Source organism: Oculina patagonica, chromosome 14 (genome assembly GCF_052425735.1).
Source record: "Oculina patagonica isolate OP01 chromosome 14, crgOcupat, whole genome shotgun sequence".
Classification (NCBI taxonomy): domain Eukaryota; kingdom Metazoa; phylum Cnidaria; class Anthozoa; order Scleractinia; family Oculinidae; genus Oculina; species Oculina patagonica.
In genome coordinates this window covers 14,080,903-14,100,490 of record NC_135771.1, presented here as the reverse complement: position 1 = coordinate 14,100,490, position 19,588 = coordinate 14,080,903, and the positions used below count along the sequence as shown (strand labels likewise).

General features: G+C 38.2%; 2 protein-coding genes across 2 annotated transcripts; one reads left to right on the top strand and one right to left on the bottom strand.

The window, feature by feature from the left end:
- Positions 1–6,122: 6,122 nt before the first annotated feature.
- Positions 6,123–17,872, bottom strand: LOC144638462 (ankyrin repeat domain-containing protein 13C-like). The gene is made up of 19 exons (XM_078497662.1): positions 17,661–17,872; positions 15,357–15,398; positions 14,796–14,900; positions 14,108–14,193; positions 13,791–13,836; positions 12,814–12,880; positions 12,386–12,468; positions 11,870–11,931; positions 11,001–11,047; positions 10,085–10,169; positions 9,854–9,921; positions 9,712–9,751; positions 8,636–8,692; positions 8,443–8,522; positions 8,103–8,172; positions 7,966–7,994; positions 7,490–7,590; positions 7,206–7,309; positions 6,123–6,906 (listed from the first exon to the last, which is right to left on the bottom strand). The coding sequence occupies exons 1-19, from the start codon at positions 17,770–17,772 to the stop codon at positions 6,877–6,879; spliced, it is 1,314 nt and encodes a 437-aa protein (XP_078353788.1). The 5' UTR covers positions 17,773–17,872; the 3' UTR covers positions 6,123–6,876.
- On the top strand, positions 17,816–19,543 carry LOC144638466 (calmodulin-lysine N-methyltransferase-like). The gene is made up of 2 exons (XM_078497665.1): positions 17,816–18,974; positions 19,352–19,543. Exon 1 carries the CDS (start codon positions 17,846–17,848, stop codon positions 18,746–18,748), a length of 903 nt encoding a protein of 300 aa, XP_078353791.1. The 5' UTR covers positions 17,816–17,845; the 3' UTR covers positions 18,749–18,974; positions 19,352–19,543.
- Positions 19,544–19,588: the final 45 nt, after the last annotated feature.

The following is a 19,588-nucleotide window of genomic DNA, read 5'->3' as shown; positions in this document are numbered from 1 at the left end:
CGTTTGGGCTTTTTATAGTACATTTCTTTCAATTTCTGCCAGCCAAGTGAGGACCCTCTGCCAGGTTGTCATGTTATTTCAGTTATTTGATAGGATCATCCTGATCATCTGACATTTGTTTAAAATCTGAAAGATTGTTCATAGAATGCTGTGGAGTTGATAATATGGACTCATTTGCGATGGTAGTAACGAAAACGAAGACCCCGAAAACGAAGACCTAAGACCTAAGACCCGTACGAAAACTAAGACCCATACGAAAACTAAGACCCATACGAAAACTAAGACCCGTACGAAAACTAAGACCCATACGAAAACTAAGACCCATACGAAAACTAAGACCCGTACGAAAACTAAGACCTAAGACCCATACGAAAACTAAGACCCGTACGAAAACTAAGACCCGTACGAAAACGAAGACCCGTATATACGAAAACGAATACCCGGCAAAAACCAGCGTTACCCAGAGTTGCGTGACCTTAATAATAGTGAATGCAGACTGAGCGTACTGAGAACGTACTACTGAAATCGAAAATCAATGAGCGCTTTACATTTACATGGAGTTTTCGGTGAGAATTTTTCGACAAATGGAACTTTACAGTTACTTCAACACGTAAACGGAATGAAAAGATGCTGTTCCTTTTGAAAATTCCATTCTGATAGCACTGCGGGAGCCTAGGTCACACATGACTTGCCAAGGTTTTTAATCTTTTGGTCGGGGAAATGAGACAAGTACAAATATGGTCAAATATCGTGTGACATTTGTACTCGTTTTGCGCGATGTTTGTACTCTACGAATTAGTGTTGGATTGGAATAATATTGAAGCAGACGAGTACTGAGAACGTATCGATCAAGTTTCATTGAAATCCTACATTTTGAAGTGAGTACGCCTCGCTACGCGCTACATGAGTAAAATTAAAACATCTTGGCAAGTACGCCTGTCGTCCCCGGCAAATGAATGAAAGGTCACTATTGATATGACTACACATAAGAAGCACTAACAAAAACTTCATTTACTAAGCAAAAAACAGATGACAGGCCTACACAGACTCCGCACCCTTCTACGCGGATGTAAAGCGAGAAATAATAATCGGGTAGCGAAGTTTATTTAAGCAAGTATTGTGCGCGAGAAGATTTCGATACGGCGCATTACTGCTGGGGGACTTTGGCTGTCTCTTCTGTGACGCAGAAGCAACCGTTTTCGATCAGGTTTTAGTTTTCGATCAAGTCTAGACTTTTGATCAGTAGTACGTTCTCAGTACGCTCAGTCTGCTTCGGGGGAGGCAAGCGTGGCCGAGTGGTTTAGGGCGCTGGTGTTGTAATCCGGAGGTCACCGGTTCGAGGCCTGCCCTTGCCACTAGCTGGATTTGTTTCTCGGTTGTCCCGAGTTCAAATCCTCGACCACGCTTTGTAAATAGCCAACTGGTCTGCCTCCTGCCAGTTGGGATTTTTAACCTTGTTATGTTCATTTATAAATTATTTGTTTCCTCTGTTTCAGTGGCATGCCTGTAAACTAGCTATCTCGTTGAGATATGAAGCTAAGTGCATGACCACTATAAATACATATATATATATATATATATATAATATTATTCTGTCATTATTACTAGTAATAGTTCTCACTATAAAGCTGCCCCCGCCTTTTTATAATTTGTTTTTTGTCGCCTTTAATTATATATGCCGATGGACTGCACAATTGGGCTTCTTTTTTACTGTGTCATGCGGAATTTCTTGTTGTGTGACACCGTTGCGTCCTAAAAATATTCACAAGTTCAAGTCGAATTATATTACCTAGCGCGCGGAAATAACACCTAGCGGAAATAACACATAACACATTATTCGTGATGACAACACACAAGCTTATTCCCGGGCTTATAACATTCAAAATAAACTTACAATAATTTCCAGGCCAAAAAGCCTAAAAAATTCCACGAGTAACAAAATATGGCACATTCAAAGATTCGAGAAAACAACCCACTCTTTGGATCAAATAATCTGACAGTTTGTTAGCGATACGAATTACGTTGTACCTTGTACTACATGACAAAGTTCACGCGTTTGTTTATTACTCGTTGTAACTTGTAAGATGTATACGATACAACAAACCTCCGAAAGCAAACCTTACAAATGTAACGCTTGGAACATAGGTAGCCGCCGGGCACGTAGCCAAGAACACGAAACCAATTGCTCGAAATCTTTCGACGTATTACTAACATTTGCTTTAAATATCACTTAACACAACCAAAGCAGAGAAACCGCTCGAACAAATCTGTGAACACGCGTAGGCCAAAACCGGAAAACAAAACGCTGCTAGCAGATGGCGAAGCTCGAAACGCGAAGGTGACCAAACGCGACCTCGTGGTTGCAAGTACCCGACACCACCGTGCGCGCTTGCTAAAATATTACCCGTCACGACCGTGCGCGCCTAGTTTTGTCAAATCGAGAACGCTTCGCCCATTACAAACATATTTCTTACTTTTTCAACAAATATTCTTTGTCCTTGTATGTATACACGCGGGGATTCCTAGGGTGCCTCCTCGGGTTTTGGCCTCTGGGCCAAAACCCTGCGGGGGCAATTAGTGTCACGCAACTCTGGGTAACGCTGGTTTTGGCCGGGTCTTAGTTTTCGTACGGGTCTTAGTTTTCGTATGGGTCTTAGGTCTTAGTTTTCGTACGGGTCTTAGTTTTCGTATGGGTCTTAGTTTTCGTATGGGTCTTAGTTTTCGTACGGGTCTTAGTTTTCGTATGGGTCTTAGTTTTCGTATGGGTCTTAGTTTTCGTACGGGTCTTAGTTTTCGTACGGGTCTTAGTTTTCGTATGGGTCTTAGGTCTTAGGTCTTCGTTTTCGGGGTCTTCGTTTTCGTTACTACCCATTTGCGATACACGTGGGAAGTTTTGAACATAAGATAACTTCCCACGCAGTTCACAAACCTGTGTGTTGTTACGGACCCCAAAGACAGGATGTGTGCGTGATGAGGGCGCAGGTAGGAAGTTAGGGATGACTGAAAGATTTCCTGCTGTTTAAATTTTCCAGGCACAGTTTTAAAATAGCCTTGCTTTTATAAAAATAGTCACACTTTATTATTTTATTCAGACAAAAGCCGGTGAACTCCACGGGGTTCATAGGTTTTCAGACGGGCCACCACTGCTAACTGGCCTGGCCAGGTCAGAGTATGTATGGTGTGTTCTTGGTTTATTCATTTCAAATGCTCCCACAGAATGAACTGAACACAACGAGTGTGTGCGCGTAGGAAGCAACTAATGAGTGACACATTCTCTGGCTAGCCTAAAATGTCACCTGCAGTTCAAGCCCCAGGGTAAAGATACCACTGACCAGCCGGCACGAGTGGTCTTCCAGGCACGGTAAATCACACGTGTATATCAACAAAACTTACTTGACCTACTAACATAACTTACTTCAGTATCTTCCAATTTCAGTATCAACAATATATACCTTAGCAAGATTTCCCGAGGTATCTTTTAATGGATGTATACTTCTCCGTTGTCACGTGACTTTGCTACGTGCTACCTCCCCCACCCCCTATTTTCGCATCTTTGGGCCCCCTCGCCACGAGGATTACGTTCATGCGCATATCTTGCATTTCTAGAGTGCTATTTTGAGATACACTGTGACCATGGAAAGGTCGTAATATTAATCTTAAAGAGTTCCTGTATCTCAATTTTTAGCACAAGTTTTCACTGAAGCACAAAAGGAAGTCAAGATCAAAGCAAAGCCAGCAATAATAGTTGATTTTGCAGAACAGTATCGTGAACAATATATGAAAAGAACCATAAGAAGGCAAACGTGGATTGACGTGGATTGAAACATGAGTCCAGCTCGCGTTTTCAAGTTTATACGATATCTGCTTTTAAAATACAGAAATCTTGGAGAAATCCGTTATCGTGAATTTCTATGCGCCTGTGCTCCTCGCGCGTCTCACGCAAGACTTTTGACACTTACACGCAAGCTCTTGTTTCAGCCCACTGAGCAACCTAATCCGTTTTGAGAAAAATATTTACTTAATTTTATACGACTGGAGTAGGGTTCCATTGCAATCAAAGAGTTCTTTCATGAGTCTCATCCTTAGTAATATCCCAATAAAGGTTTATCGGCGCTGAAATCTCGATTGCGATCGATTGTCATCGAGCTGAAAGATTTCTGCTGCAGGCTAATGACGTCGCTAATTGTCTTCCTGATTTCGCAATAATTTCAGTTCGTGCTAGTTATCATTTCATGTTTACATTATTTTTGTTTTGAGAAGAGGCCTTTGCTCCGAGCACAGCATGCGCCCGCCGGTTGAATACTTGGATTACAGCACCATTGCCCAATAATACGTGACAAATACTGGCCTGGATTAACAACAGCTCTTTTATATTTCGGCGGGCGTTAATACAGTCCTGTTTTCAAATCCAGTTTAATTTCTTGTTTTCAGGGGTCGCTTTCACCAGGGCCGTTTCGCCTAAAATTGTACTATATGTAGAAATGTTCTCTCAAGTTATGAAATCATCTATTTTCATAGCTTTTCATGGATTTAGGGGCTAACAATCAGCTTGTCGTATCTAGAGTAGATCAGACAGCATGAACAACAGAGTTTATCTGCTCATCTGTGTCACTTGTTAGGTCAACATAGCTCAGCTCTTTGTCAATCTCTATTTTAGTTTTGTGGGGTGTCTGCTTACGGGAAGTTGATAGCAAGGTTGGCTGCAACAGCTTCCCCTTAGGGGTAGACAGGGGTAGGGTTAGCCTGTTCCAGGCGTTCGGTTAGTTGGAAAGCGGCGCGAGGAGCGGCGAGCGAAAAAATGGGGAGGGGACTAAGGCGAGGGGGCGAGAGAACGCGTTCTCTCGCTCGCCCTCCTCCCCGCCCCCCTCCCCTTATTTTTTTCGCTCGCCGTTTTTCGCGCTTCCCAACGAACCGAACGCCTGGAAACGTTTTGTGCAAACCAAGAATCATTTGCTGCGGAAGCAAAATATTTTATTAAAAATCCAGACAAATTTATTTTGTTTCTCAGAAGCACTCTGCTTCCGTGTTGCGTAAGCGTCCAAACGGGGAAACAATCCAAACAACGTGTCCGTGGCAACAATGTTTCCTTGTTTGCGGGGACCTCAACGAAGAAACAAAGTGCCACGCATGACCTCAAGTGTGCATATTTTTGGTCGCCGGGGTAGACACCGCAAAACATAAAATCATTACACGGTGGAAAAAAGGCGAAAATAGGTGTTGTGCATTAAGAGATCAGACAACAAACATACATAACGCAGTGAACAAAAGAGAGGTGGAACCAATCACGATACACGGCATAACCCAGCACGCAACCAGGACCAAACGCGGAAAAACATGTGTGACCCAGTCACATTTGGTTTTGATTTTGCCTTTGATTGGTTGAGAAGGAGGCGCAGGTAAAGCAAAAACGAAGCATTTCCAGATAATTATCGACACTCAATTGAAAACTGTTCTTAGTTGTTCTAAGAGCTTGTTTGGATTTGAAAGTACACTACTTCTTTTTTGTCCTTATTCATGTAGCCACGAGCTTCATCCCACAAACATGTTCTTTCCGCATACAAGGTAATCAGTAAATCAGTCCCCTCGTCCTTCACCGAACAAACTGTTGCTATTGAAAATATGGATGTTTTTTTGTAAGTTAGTCGGTAGCTTGTAAAGTATATATCAAAATCGTTATCGAATCTGAACAACGGGAAAGCTACAACAGGTTAGGGCCTTGTTTAGAGAGGAATCATATTCTGATAGAAGATAATCTCGTGCCCAGGGTTTACCTAAAAACAGATTCTTTTCTTTCAGCTTCATGCCATAGTCAATCAAGGTAGTACAACTATGTCACAGGCTCCATCAGTGAAGGGGAAAAGGCTAAAAAAAGAAAAATAGAGGAACCCGGGGAACGACCGGCCCATTTCCCAGCAGTACGAAAAATAAAAAAGGCCTCTGCGGAGGAGAGAGACTGTGTCATCAAGCTTGACTCTTTCCAAGCCGCTACATCTGTTTTTACACTGAGGTATCTCATGCGATGGAAAAAGAGAACGAAAATTAAACAAAGCATCTTGCCTAAAAGTGGGGGTTGGTTGGTTGGTTGCAGGGGGCAAGAGAAGAACAAACACAAATGCCGTACATCAATCGGAAAACTATTTTAATAAGGATATCATTACCACATAATTCACAAGCACTTGTTGGCTGGGAATATATGTTCTACTTGGAGAATTACAACAGCCCTACTATAATGCTAATATAAAAATAGGTTTTCCTTTGTTCACTAAATACAACACTCCAAACATTCCTTTGAATTAAAAACACAACTGCACGGTGTATAGCGTGGATGGTCGTTATAAATATCCGAAAATTCAACTGATAAATTATATTTTACACGAGCGGGAAGCATTTTATACAACGCAAAATAAAATATATACCAAAAAATATCGTCCGACTACTTTTGGAATCGAGTTTGCACACAACGTAGATTGAAGTTCAAAACATTCCTTAACAAATAAACAACGTTTTACAGCTTTGAAATTTTAAAATGTACAACGAACAAAACCATGTTTTTTACAGCTTTGGAAATATACGGACTTAGCTATTTTCGATTTTCTACAAATTTCCCTGCATGAAAATCAAATAAATTACTTTTTCTAACTATTCTAACAAGAGGCATTTCGATTGCAAAAATTTGTGATGAGATTAATTAAAGAACATCACAGTCTTAAAAATTGAAATTTAAAAGGAAACCATACTTCCTTGGGAGTTGAGGGGAAGTTGTAAGAAACTAAATATTAAAATTATAGCCTGTCTTTGTACCGCCATTTTTGTCGGTGATCAGGAATTTCTGTAAATTAATGTACGAGCAACAACGATCGTAAAATTTCATTTCGTCTATAGATCTGGGAACCGATTAGGATCCTCCTGCAAAAAAAAAAAGAAAAAGATAAGTAAGAGACTGGTTATCTGAAGATAAATGGCTGATCAATTCAATGCTATATAAATTCCTGGAAATTGGACACGTCTCGGGAATGATACAATATTGCGATGCATTAATTAAGGAACTATCTTCAGTGAATAGCCTGACCCTCCCCTCCCAAAGACTATACTCAGGTAAGCTAGACATGTAGTCTTTTCTTATAAGGTTGAGCGACAAGTAGAAAGAAGTGTCTTGCCAGGACGATTACCCTTCCCCAAGAGAGTTCCCTGATATCTCAACTGACCTTGTAATCTCGAGGTATAAAGAACATCGAAGAAGGAATGTTGCTACAGGATTTAAAATCTTGAAATGTTACACGAGCTGTTATTGTCGGAAACACTGGTATCTCTGTTAAACGAAAAAAAATATCATTAAAAGATCAACTATAGATAAGAAAACCTACGAAAAAAACTGCTTCACAGCCGATATGAGGGTCGTCACGCAAGGAGAAACGCTGTGCGATTTTCTCATTGCGTGACGCCCAAGTAACGGCTGGACTTGATAAGCTTAATGCAAAACCACACCAACCTATTCTGACAGGAAATCCTGCTGGAAGTTTCATGGCGACAAACTCTTTTAACTTGTTGAAGTGTTTAAATGGAGCAACCACCTCTAACACTTTAAGGATGCTACAGAGAAAGAAAGAAAATTGATGGGACTAGCTAACATCTAGATTACATGGCAAATATTACACAAAACTATGTACATTCTTTAATATTATTTATATGTTAGCTGCTTCTCAAAAATTGCAGTGAGAAAAATGTTTAATTCAACATAACTGGCGTATGAAGTTTTTTTTGCACACCCAGTTCTATCCCGCCAGATAAATTTCTTGTCTTCATACTGTTGCAGAAGTAACTCGCTTTCAGACCATTTTTTGTATGCATAGCAAAACAATAATTAGCACGACTTACAGTAGCTACAGAAATGTTCTGGTTATCACACCAAGCTTTGAAATCCTTGTTTGCAAAAATTGAACATAGTACAGAAAAAAACATACTTACAGGTCTACAGAGAGGGGGAATTCTTCACTCTGTAAAAGCAAAAAAAAAAACCGGTTCGATTTAGAATAGCTTTGTCGTTGCAGACCAAAAAGAAGAAGAAAAATCGTGTTTAGGAAAAACGTTGGGTTGAGACCTACCATTGCTACATGGGCTTTAACAGATTTTTTGTCTTCCTTAAGCACCATGGGTCGACCTATTGGGGGCAATCTGTGAATAAAAAGAAAGTTATATTTACTACATTTATCCCACTTGTAGTTTTACTTAAAAGTACAACAGACTGCTGTCTAATCACTAAAGGAAATTTTTGAGTTTATAGAACAGTACTTAACAAATGACAAGAGCCCATTAGGAAGTTAGCAAAATAGACAATTTTCCTATTCTTGATTAACCCGCATCTCTTTCTGCCATAAGTTAACAAATCAATTCCTGAATTTTACAGTGTTGAGTGTTATTCAATGTCATCAGGAAGATCATTACCTGTCAGAGTCATACAGCAGATATTCATCCCACGTTAGGCTAGTTTTTGGTGGAGGGTGAAGTGAATTTCGCCGCGAAGTCTGAAAAATACAGTCCAAAAACAAATGCATTTTATGATTACAATCAATGTCAATATAAAGCAGAAGGTTTTCTAAATCCCGAAGAAACTATAAGGAAGTTCAATCTCTCTCACCTCAGGAAGACTGTCCATGATATTTCCACTTCCTTTACTTAGATTGTCAATCAGGGCCTGTTAGGCAAGGGACATTAAAAAAAAATACAGTAGAACCCCAGTAACTCGAACTCGGATAACTCGAACAACCCCGCTAACTCGAACATACTTCCATTTCCCTTGGATTTGAACTCACTTTTCAGTCATTTTTACTCGGTTAACTTGAACTCGGATAACTCAAAAACCCTGCTAACTCGAACTAAATTTCGTTTCTCTTGATCAAAATTTGGGTCAAATTTACCCCGATAACTCGAATTCCGGTTCTTGCAACTCGCCACTGTTGCCCATTGATTAGAGCAACAAAACAGATCACGTATTTGACAGCCTTTTCCACTCTTATCCTAAGAATTTATGATTGTGTTAGAGTTTTTGACGAGATAAGTTTAATTTGCACTGTACTGTATACTGAAGTGCTGAAAAATCAGTAAACTATCAATTATTAACTTGGCAAATTAAATATTCAATCTACCCCGATAACTCAAAACCCCGCTTACTCGAACGGTTTTTCGTTTCCCTTCAGAGTTCGAGTTACCAGGGTTCTACTGTAATAGCAAAATGTCATTAGTTTTGTGGTCTTAGCATAGCAACAGCTACTTCCAAATTTAAGCTGATGGCATCCTGGTTTTATTTGTCAGGCAGATTTGTGAAAAAGAAATGTTGCAACAAAATTAATGATAAGTTTTCCTAAACAGTTCAAACTCTTGCTTTTGTTTGATTGTAAACCAATTTTTATTGACAAGAGCTTTTACTTATTTGACCAACAACTGAAAGCTGTGCACATAAGAGCTTTGGGCAATGACCCCTTATTTAATATGATTTGTTTTACTCTATGACGTTTGTCAACTGTAACAAACATGAGAATTAAAATGAGGGGATAATCCTTGTTGACCAGGGGGCTGATGATAGTCAAAGTTAGAGTACTGTTGTAGAAAACTCTCGGTCATGATTGTTGCTCTAATCATGTACCGACCGAAACACGAATGTCTGACAGTTGAACTATCTATTAATAAATTCAATGATACAGTAAAACAACTCACCTTATTTTTCACAACATCTTCCTCTGTCAGGTGTTCCCTTCTGATAAAAAAGTAAATAACAGTAAATACTGTTTAGTAACCGGAAAACCAAGCCCAACAATGCTGGACATGTCAGTTTATCCTATAGAGTCTTAATCATTACCGTTTTCTGGAGATAAGCAGCATTCCATTAATTGAGTACACCTCAGACAGGTAGGGTCCAACCATTTCCTACACAGCAAAACAAATAAAGCAACACATATGAGTAAATGAATAAAAAATGCAAGTGTGTACTATGTGTAAATTATCTAGTGGCATATGACGCAATGCGTGCAAAGAGCTTGATAAATAACAATGTTCAACAATGTTCCTTAAATTATTATTAGTTACTCACTGTTCTATCTGCACGCCAAATCCACCCAGCCTGTGATCGACTAAAGGTGATGGGTTTGGTTGACATCATTGCTGAAACAATGTCACTGCAAACATGTCACTACAGATTAGTTTTGGGCAATAAAATTCATTCCAGCCTGACCCAACAGTTGTTTTATATCACATTCACTACATACTAGTTATGCAACGCTGTCGAGTGGTATACTATGGAATATCCCACGAGTCACTTGTATTTAAAGGCTCGTGTGTATACCAAGAAAATACAAGTGACAAGTGGGATATTCCATAGTATACCACGAGAAAGTGTTGTGTAACTATTTTATACCATGCCATAGAAAATACGCCTTCTAAATTTCGTCGAGAATACAATCGCAGCGCACGATGGGAAGGTTGGGTTGAATACCGTCGAATATACAACGGCTTTCCTGTATTCTGATTGGCTGTATTTTCTATGGCATGGTATAAAGTACAAAATATGCGGCTGTCTATGAAATATAAGGGTGTCATGATTTTGTCTTAAAGTACACACAAGTGACCACAAGTCAAAGTACATAAAAATATGCTGCTAAGGTAAAAAATGACGTGCATAGTATGTTTTTAACAAATATTTACTAGTATTAAAGAATGGCAAACTCTTTTAAGGACTTTAAAATAATCATATCTGGCAATGTACTGGTCAAGAATATCGAACATTGCTGAACTAATAAGAGCTGACTATGAATGAATGTGGGTGAAGTAAAGAATAGAGGACTTAATAGGAAAATTAAATGTTAAAGATAATTAAATGAAAAGGACATTTAAAGGATGTAGAGAAAGGTAAACTCGAAAATGTCCTAACATTTTTGGACTTGCCCTTGTATAGCATGTGAATTAATAAGATTTATAAGCAATTAATAAGCAATAAATACGCAATGTACCTGCTCATTAGCAGGTCAACTTCTTCTTCAATTTCAGCCTCAGTGTCCTGAAATAAAAGAGACATGTATTGATTATCATGATTAGTTCTTTATCTATGTCCAAACATGCTATAAACAAGCTAGTTCCCATCTGGCATACTGTAATACAGGTTCTGTACTCCTTGAACAGCTTTTGAAAAAAAAAAACATGACTTTCCATGACCTTTTTCCATGACTTTTCAAAGACTTTCATGACCTAACTTATATTTTCTTGGAAATTTTCAAAAATTACCTTTGCAAAAAACCTGAATAATTTATGTTGCACAAACAATGTCATTTTCCATGACTTTCCATGGCTCACACTCTTAAATTCCATGACTTTCTTGTTCACTGGAAAATGAAATTCTAAAATTTCATGACTTTCCAGGTTTTCCACGACCCATACGAACCGTGCTAATAGTAATTAATACAGATTGGTGTCATTAAATAAATCCTGTTACTAGTAACTATATTGTATTGCATGAGGGAAGAACAAAATCGTGATGTACATTTTGTGGTTCAATTTTACCCTTTGTAAAATCAGGTGTTTTTCTTTGTTTTATATTCATTGTAACATATTTCCTACACCAGAAGAAAGGAAAACGCCAAATTGTACATGTTCAATTCTGGATTTACTGTAAAATGACCAGTCATCAAAACATTTCTCAAAATCACTTTAAGTTGTTTAGAGTTAAAAGTTTGCCCACAGACACACAAACACAATGCATGGAATGACCCTGGTCAATGATTAAACCCACAGCACTCAATTAGAAGTCCAGCATGCTACTAAGCTGCCCACCAAACAGTAATCACCATAATTCTCTTTGCCCTCACTACTTAAAACAACTCACTTCTGTCCTGAGTCTTTGAAAGACTTTTTTCTCATTGTCTAACACAGCAAAGGAGTGCTTCCCTGTAATGGAGGAGGAAAAGAATTAAGTTTTAACAACTAAGAAACCATATTAAGAAAATACAAATTTAAGAAACTTAATTTTTGTCCAGGTTTACTATGTCTTTCCACCAATTCTGCATATAATAATTTATTATTAATATTGCTTTGAAAAAGGAATAAACTAAATCCTGAAAATGTCTTGCTTAATTCCTTTATTGACTCTCTGGATAAAATGTTAATTAAATAATGTCACTTTGATCAAGTTATGTAATTATAAAACGTGACATATGACAAAACAGCTATATTGTACAAGTCAAAAAAAGAAAACAATGCAAAGTTAACTTGTGGTCAAAATCTGTTTTGTTTTTATATCCTGGCATTGCCTCATATTCACTTAAATTTCCAAACCAAAACTAAATTTGAAACACAACTAGTTTTGTGTAAAGCCTAGTAACAAAGCAACGTTAAACACTACCTTTTGCATCACCATTAAAAATAAATGTTAAGTCCCCTCGCTGCCACTTCATGTCAGAAAAATCTACCAGCGTGCTATCCATTCTGTTGAAGAGAAATGTGTACCAATGACAACTCTTGGAGATTAAGATTACTGTGCATTTCAATAACACAAACTCTCCTCAATCAACATTTTGCATTTTTCTCCCCTGTCAAACATCTTTTATTAGAAGTTTACTTAAACCAATTCGAAAGCCTTAAGGTCACATCTGTGGGTTGTGATTGGGAGATTTTAATCCATTTTGTTCCTTTTTTCAAGGTAAAGTTTTGTTGATTGTTGTTGTAATTATTAATATAGATTGACAGTGCAATAATGAAAACACTAGTTGGGACACATTGTTTATGTCACTGAATTATTATGCATTGCAAGACACAAGATTTAGACCATACCTTATGGAGCAGCCTTTCTTGTACATTTTACAAGTGTCTGATGGTAATATTCTTGACAATAGTGGCACTGCAAAAGGACAGTAGGAAAATGACTATGTTAAGTTCTCCAACATCAAGTCTTCTAGTCAAAGTACCGGTATTTGAAATAAAGATAATACATGTACTATTTTAACAATAGAGTGTTTCTGTCGAGGAACTATCGGCTGATAGTTGCCCCGCGGAAATTTGATGTTCTTAAAACAAATATTAGCCCGAGAAGCGAAGCTTCGAGGGAAAATATGCTAGTTTTAAGAACATCAAATCCAGGGGCAACTATCAGACCGATAGTTCCGAGACAAAACACTCTATTGTCTTTATCGTTCACCACTAACTTTTCTTCCGCGCGCACATACAAAAACAAGCATCGTAAATTATTTTTACTTTTGAGGATAAAAAACTCAATTGAAAGCCGAAATTTAACAAACGAAACAAAACCAGACGAGAAACCCACTAAATGCAGTGAATTTGGTTGGGTTTTTTTGTCTGCAGGCAGCTTGTTTACAAAAAACAGTCACGGGCGGGCACTATCGATCCAGGCATTTTTCACGGGAGGGCACTATGGGCTGATAGTGCCCTCCGGCGGACGGGCACTATCGCGTCACATGTTCAATTTAAACCAATCAGAATCGGAGAAAATTTAGTGGTGAACTATAAGAGTTAATATTGACTAACTGGGAAGGCTGGATATGAAAATGTTCAGCTCACGGTTGTGTTGAATTGACTGAGCACACCAATGTCTATGCAAAAGGATTGAAGGCCAAATTATTTCCTGTCTGACCCAAACTAACTCAGTCAAAAATATTAAATTATGAAAACGCATTCACTGGCTTGACTTGAATGCTCACTTGATGTTCTAAGATGCATGCCATAGATTAATTTTCAGTGTGTGTGGAGCTGAATTACGGTAATCAAAGCTAATAATCATACAGTAACTGTACCCCAGCTTTGAAAATCCCAGTTGATCTCTACATAAAAGTCTCCAAGCTGGAAAGAAGAATCAGGAAATGAAATTAGCATCAATTATCAATTTATTTAAAAAAAAATTAATGCATGTATCTATAACAACATCAAGAACATACAATAATGTGTTCAAAATAAAAACCTAAATTCTGTACAGTTCTTTTTTGTGAGTTCTGAGGATTTAGTGGTACATGAAGCCAGTTTCCCTGATTATCTTATTCTCATAACCTCTTTACTGGACAGTGAGTTGACATTGTAGAAGAAGTAAGAAGTTGATCATTCTTGAAAACCAAACCTCTTGTAAAGCTGCAGTCAGTTGAGGTCTCCTTTCTTCTAATGCTTCTCTTGACTGTTGTTTGAGTTTCTTCAATAAAGACGTGACTAAAAAAATACAAATAAAATTAGGGCCTGATATGAACTACTTTACAAATAGAAATATATACTAACTGAACAGCTGTGTGTTTGATGTGAGCAGAGCCAAGCTAGCCTTTTTTGATAATAAAAATAGTTAGTCTGAGTCCCTTACAAGAGGATTATCACAGACATTTTCTGAACAGAAATGAAGATTGACTGATGACTTGCATTTCCTGAAAATATGTATACATGTAAATTTATACTCAAAAGTATTATTTAGAGATTTAAACTTTTAGAGTTACAACTCCTACATCAAGTGTGTAGTAAATAATAAAGATGGTAAATTTTGAGCTCTGTGATTAATAATAAAGATGCATTTTTCAACAATGACGTGAGCATGGGACAAAGAAAAAAATATGGTAGCTCAGTTGGTAAGAGTGCCCAACTGGTATCTGGTTTGATTCCCGTTGGGGACTCAAAATTTTTCTTTTTCTCCGTGCTCCCATGGTCACTCAACATGAACTAAATTGTGTATGGTCTGCATGGCATGACCTCAAACCAAAGATATTTTGAAGTCTGTACATGTATGTGTACTTAGTCTGTAATTATTAACAGTAGTTACAGCTTACTTATTTGTCTGTCTCCATAACTAATGGCTTCAGCAAGTGGACTCCAACCTAAGTTGTTTTTAACCTTCACTGGTGCTCCATGAGCCAGCAGTAGGTACACACACTCTAAAATGAAAATAACATCATTCAGATGAAATTGCCCTAAAGACTTGTAACAGTTACTGAAGTTGGAATTCTTTTTTCTTTCTGCAAGGTGTCCCAGTTATATTTATTTAGCTGTTGCACTCCAGAGGGGAGGGGAAGGGAGGGAGAGGATCTGAACTTCCTTCCTTATGCTTTCTCTTTTCCTCCTGCTTCTCATACAGCCTCCCCATCTCCCTCCCACCTCCTGAAATATAAACTTAAAAGAAACAAATTAGTAATCATGTACATGTATAGCTTTATACAGCTATATTCCCCTTTTATTTTTTGTTTGTTTACAATGTTATTCTGTTTGTTTACTTAAGGGCCACAATGTAAACTAATGTACAGTGTGTTTTGTAACCCCAGAAATTATGTCTTTAAAGTTATTAATATAGAGAAAGCTCCCCTCCCCAGGAAATTTTTTACACTGTTGCTTACCTCTATGCCCCAAAAGAACTGCCAAATGAAGAGGTGTATTTCCTAAAGGACAAATCCATCATACCAAATTAGAAGCTATGATCACGTGACAATCATGGTAACTAAGTAACAAACAATCATTCACCCCCCCCCCCCAAAAAAAAAAAACCTGGTTACATCTGACCCAAATAAATTTAACTATTTTTTGAACAACTGGGCCTGTCCAAACGGCAAATGTTTGGTGACCAAACACAATTGAACATTGTTTGGTGACCAAAAATTTGAACGTCATCAAACATTTGATCAAATGCCGTAAAGAGTTTGTTCAATTGCACGGCTAGTACGTCAAACAAGTCATGTTTTGTGCATGCATGCGTTCTGGGGTTCCTCTTTGACTTGTATCCATAGAAACCGCCTTCTACTCACCGACAATCGGTTTGGTCACCAAATAATGTTTGATCGTGTTTGATCGCCTAACATTTCCCTTACAATATAAGGGGTATTGAATGGTAAATGCAAATCTTTGCAAGAAGGCGAGACTGATATCTTTTCTGCAAGCCTGTTTTTAGCTTTGCAAAAGAAATCGAGACTCAGAGAAGGCATCAAAGAAAAATTTGAGAAGACACGACCCCAGAAATTTGGCTATAATTTTGTGAGACACACATTTTTTGAAGGACCATTCACCACCCCTAACATACAAATAATAGCAAGTTAATATATATAAACAAAAACAAGTCAGAGTTTTCATCCACTAGATTACTCAGCAGATTCTGTACAGTTCACTAGGTAAAAAATTCATGTAGTGTTAACCTTTTTCTTTTCAATGTTGGGAGCAATTGTAGAATACCCCGCCACGATTGTATGACATTATTCTTCTGCTCCCGTGGTCCGCGTTCCACAGTGGAATTTTGTTGTTAAGTTTTATTTCACTCATAACGCAGTCCGCAGCCATGCAGTCCATTGATCAAAATTGGATTTAAATGTCATAATATCCTGCCACCACGGTCCGCAATCCCGTAGTGTTTTATTTGAAAATAATACAAAGTCTGCAATCACCTGCCACCGTGGTCCGCAGTCCCGTAGTGAACAAGTTTAAATTGCCTGCCACTGCGGTCCACAGTCACATAGTGGATTTTAGAACAGTAGATATCCTGAACACAATATAAAGGCTAACTGCAAGCAACCTAATCGCGGTCCATAGTGTACCCAGAATTCTAAATGTTAACAATATATAATAGTGTTGCCCTTACAAATATAGATAGCTAACCGTTAACAGGCTAACCAAAGTGCATATTAGGCTAACCGAAATAAATAAGGCTTCTCTAAACACAAAACGTTCTGTCCCATGTGTTCACTACGGGACTGCGGACCTCGGTGGCAGACAAGAAATACCTGACTACGGACCGCGGTGGCAGGCAATCTAAACACCAAACGTTTTGTGTCGGACCGTGGACCGCGGTGGCATTAAAATCAGTTCAGCGTGAAATTTTGATATTTGTATAGTGACTGCGGACCGTGGTGGCAGTCATTTCAGTTAGGCAAAAAAGTGGCGGGGTATTCTACAATCAATCTGTAAGAACAGTAATCATTTCATTTTATCTTGGATATACACCGATTTAGTATTTAGCCTACTAAAACAATATTTAAATCGTTATTGATTGCAAAACATTACTTTGTGATTTTGTACATGTACGTTCTTATATATCATTGTTTAAGTAGCAAGAAGTGAAATCACATGTCCAACAGAACAGATAATCATCATGTCACCGCTGTGATCAATAGAAATCACAATTCATTATTGATGATTATTTTCAACTTTCTTAGGTAAACAATTCCTGTCATCGCTCAAGGAGCAAAATTACCACAAGTACTTCGTGGTTATTTTATTGGCAAATAGTTCAAAAAATTTATCAAATTCCTTAGAAAAAAAAACACTCAGAGAAAAAAACTTTTTTAGTTAAGATACAAAATTACATATAAAAACAATCCCGCAGTTAAACATGTAAGCATACAAAAACAGGTAAGCTTAAATTAAAAATTGGTTGGAAGCGACTTTCTGTTGTTCCTTGCATAACTTGTCACCGTGCTTCCGGCAATAAAAACTAGTAAACCTGAGAAAGCTACTTAAGTTAGTGTTCAATAAACTTAAGTCCTTTAGAATAAAAGTGACAATGCTTATCTAACATCTTGGGAAAACCTTTAAAATAAAACTAACAAAAGTCAGCCGGTTTAAATACTTCGTAACCGGCCGGCCGGCGATGGGCGGCAAAATAAACACGCAGTTTGACACATTTTGAATAAAATCACGACAAAAAGGATCCTTACCGTGAACATCTCTTTCACCTATATCGCAGGTCCGTAAACAGCCTGAAACCTTCCGTAAGTTCCCCTCAAAAACCGCTTTGTGAAGAGGAAATTGATCACATAACGACTCCATTACTGCACAGCGCAGCGTTACTTTTCCTGATGACGTCAGGTATATCCCATAATCCACGGGAAGGTGAGCAAATATGGCGGACGCCTTGCAGCAAAGAGCTCGCCAAAGATGGAAGATTTTGGCGTCAGTTATAAAGAAACAGTGTCCAGAAAAAGAGGATAATAAGATTTCTGTACGTAGATTTGCAGGATTTAACTTGTTTTCTAAAATGGTCGTTCATATTGACAACGAATGTGAAACTGATTATGAATGGCTAGACTATCGGCATAGAGAAACTGTCAAAACCGCCGCCATTGATCAACCATTGTTTATAAAGCAGCGGTGTAGAAAAGTCGTCTTGCAAGATCTAACCGGCTTTGATAACACTGGGAACGTGTGCTTGTGGCCATCAGAAGAAGTGCTAACTTCTTATGTGCTGAAACACAAAGATGAGTTTAACAGGAAGGCAGTTTGTGAGCTTGGCGCTGGTATGACAGGTTTAGCTGGGATTTTCTTAGCTTCCTTTGGAAATCCTTCTAAAGTATTACTGACAGATGGTAATCAAGACTGTGTGGAAAATATGGAAGCTATTATTTGCCAAAATAAGCCATTGCTTGGTTCATCTGAGGTGTCTTCACAAAGGTTGTTGTGGGATGAACATTATGATCTGTCTGCTCTGAAATCACAGTTTGATTTTATCATCAGTGCAGACTGTTTGTTTTTTACTCAGTGTCACTCTGGTTTGCTTCATATTATGGAAACTCTTCTCAAAGACAATGGTTCTGTCATTTTTATGGCACCACAAAGAAAAGATACACTAAAGTTATTCTGTAGTAAGGCAGCATCCAAATTTAGTGTGGTGGAGATTGAAAATTATGACTCAGTTGTGTGGTCAAGGCACCAGCAGGCAAAGAAACAAGACCCAATGTATGATGAAGACATACACTACCCAGTTTTACTGCTACTGTCAAAGAAACAAGACAGCAGTTTCTCTTGATTATACAAGAGATTAACACAATGATTATTGAAAAACACTTGGGTAGCACTAGACTGCTTGCCATCCACCAAAACATGTTCTCTAAATTTTGTTTTTTCCCAAAAGCTAAAAAAATAAGAATTGTGTAAAATTATCTCAGAAAATACCAGTATGGTTGGAAAGCAAATGAAGTGGCAATTCTCCAGGAATTTTGGTTTGAAATAACTTTAAACAAAAATCCCTTACCGTACCGTATTTTCTCGCCGGGGGCATTTCTTCGAGGTCCCGGCATTTATTTGAGGTCAAGCTAACAAGTAAATATATTCTGTTTAACACAAATCTCGATTGCAACATAAACTATCCAATCCGTAATAGTGCACCGTTGGAAAATAATCACCTTTGGATACCCAGGGACACTTTTTCGGGGCAGAACGAAGAGAAAAATCATCCCGCCTTGACAAACTGCCCCTTGGTCTCGAAGATCAGTAACAATAAATCAATCTGAAAAATTGGCAGAAAATTGCAGTCCGTTAATAAACGCCGGGCCCCGATTACGCGGCTTCAAATAAATGCCGGGTTCACAAAGCCAAGTTTTGAAATAAACGCCGGGGGCGTTTATTTGAGAAAATATGGTATTTTTTAAAGTAGTCCTTTCATCCCATTTGGTACAAATCATCAACAATTCTGTATTTCCAATTTCCAGTCTTGCAACAAGGCAAAACAATAAGTTGGTTTGCTGATTTTAAAAAAAAAAAACAAGTTTTTACCATTATTTACTGGTCATCTCAACTGGTTCTTGCCAGTAAATGGTACTTTTCAGGTTTACATGTACAGCTAGCTGGGACTCATTCTGCCATATTG

Excerpts from the sequence above, each read along its gene's own strand:
- LOC144638462 (XM_078497662.1), bottom strand. The coding sequence starts at position 17,772 with ATGGAGTCGTTATGTGATCAATTTCCTCTTCACAAAGCGGTTTTTGAG. Across the intron at positions 15,399-17,660 it reads AGGTGAAAGAGATGTTCACG|GAAATACACCTCTTCATTTG; the intron begins GTAAGGATCCTT and ends TTTGTCCTTTAG. Across the intron at positions 12,881-13,790 it reads CTGGGATTTTCAAAGCTGGG|TGCCACTATTGTCAAGAATA; the intron begins GTACAGTTACTG and ends GTCCTTTTGCAG.
- LOC144638466 (XM_078497665.1), top strand. The coding sequence starts at position 17,846 with ATGGCGGACGCCTTGCAGCAAAGAGCTCGCCAAAGATGGAAGATTTTG.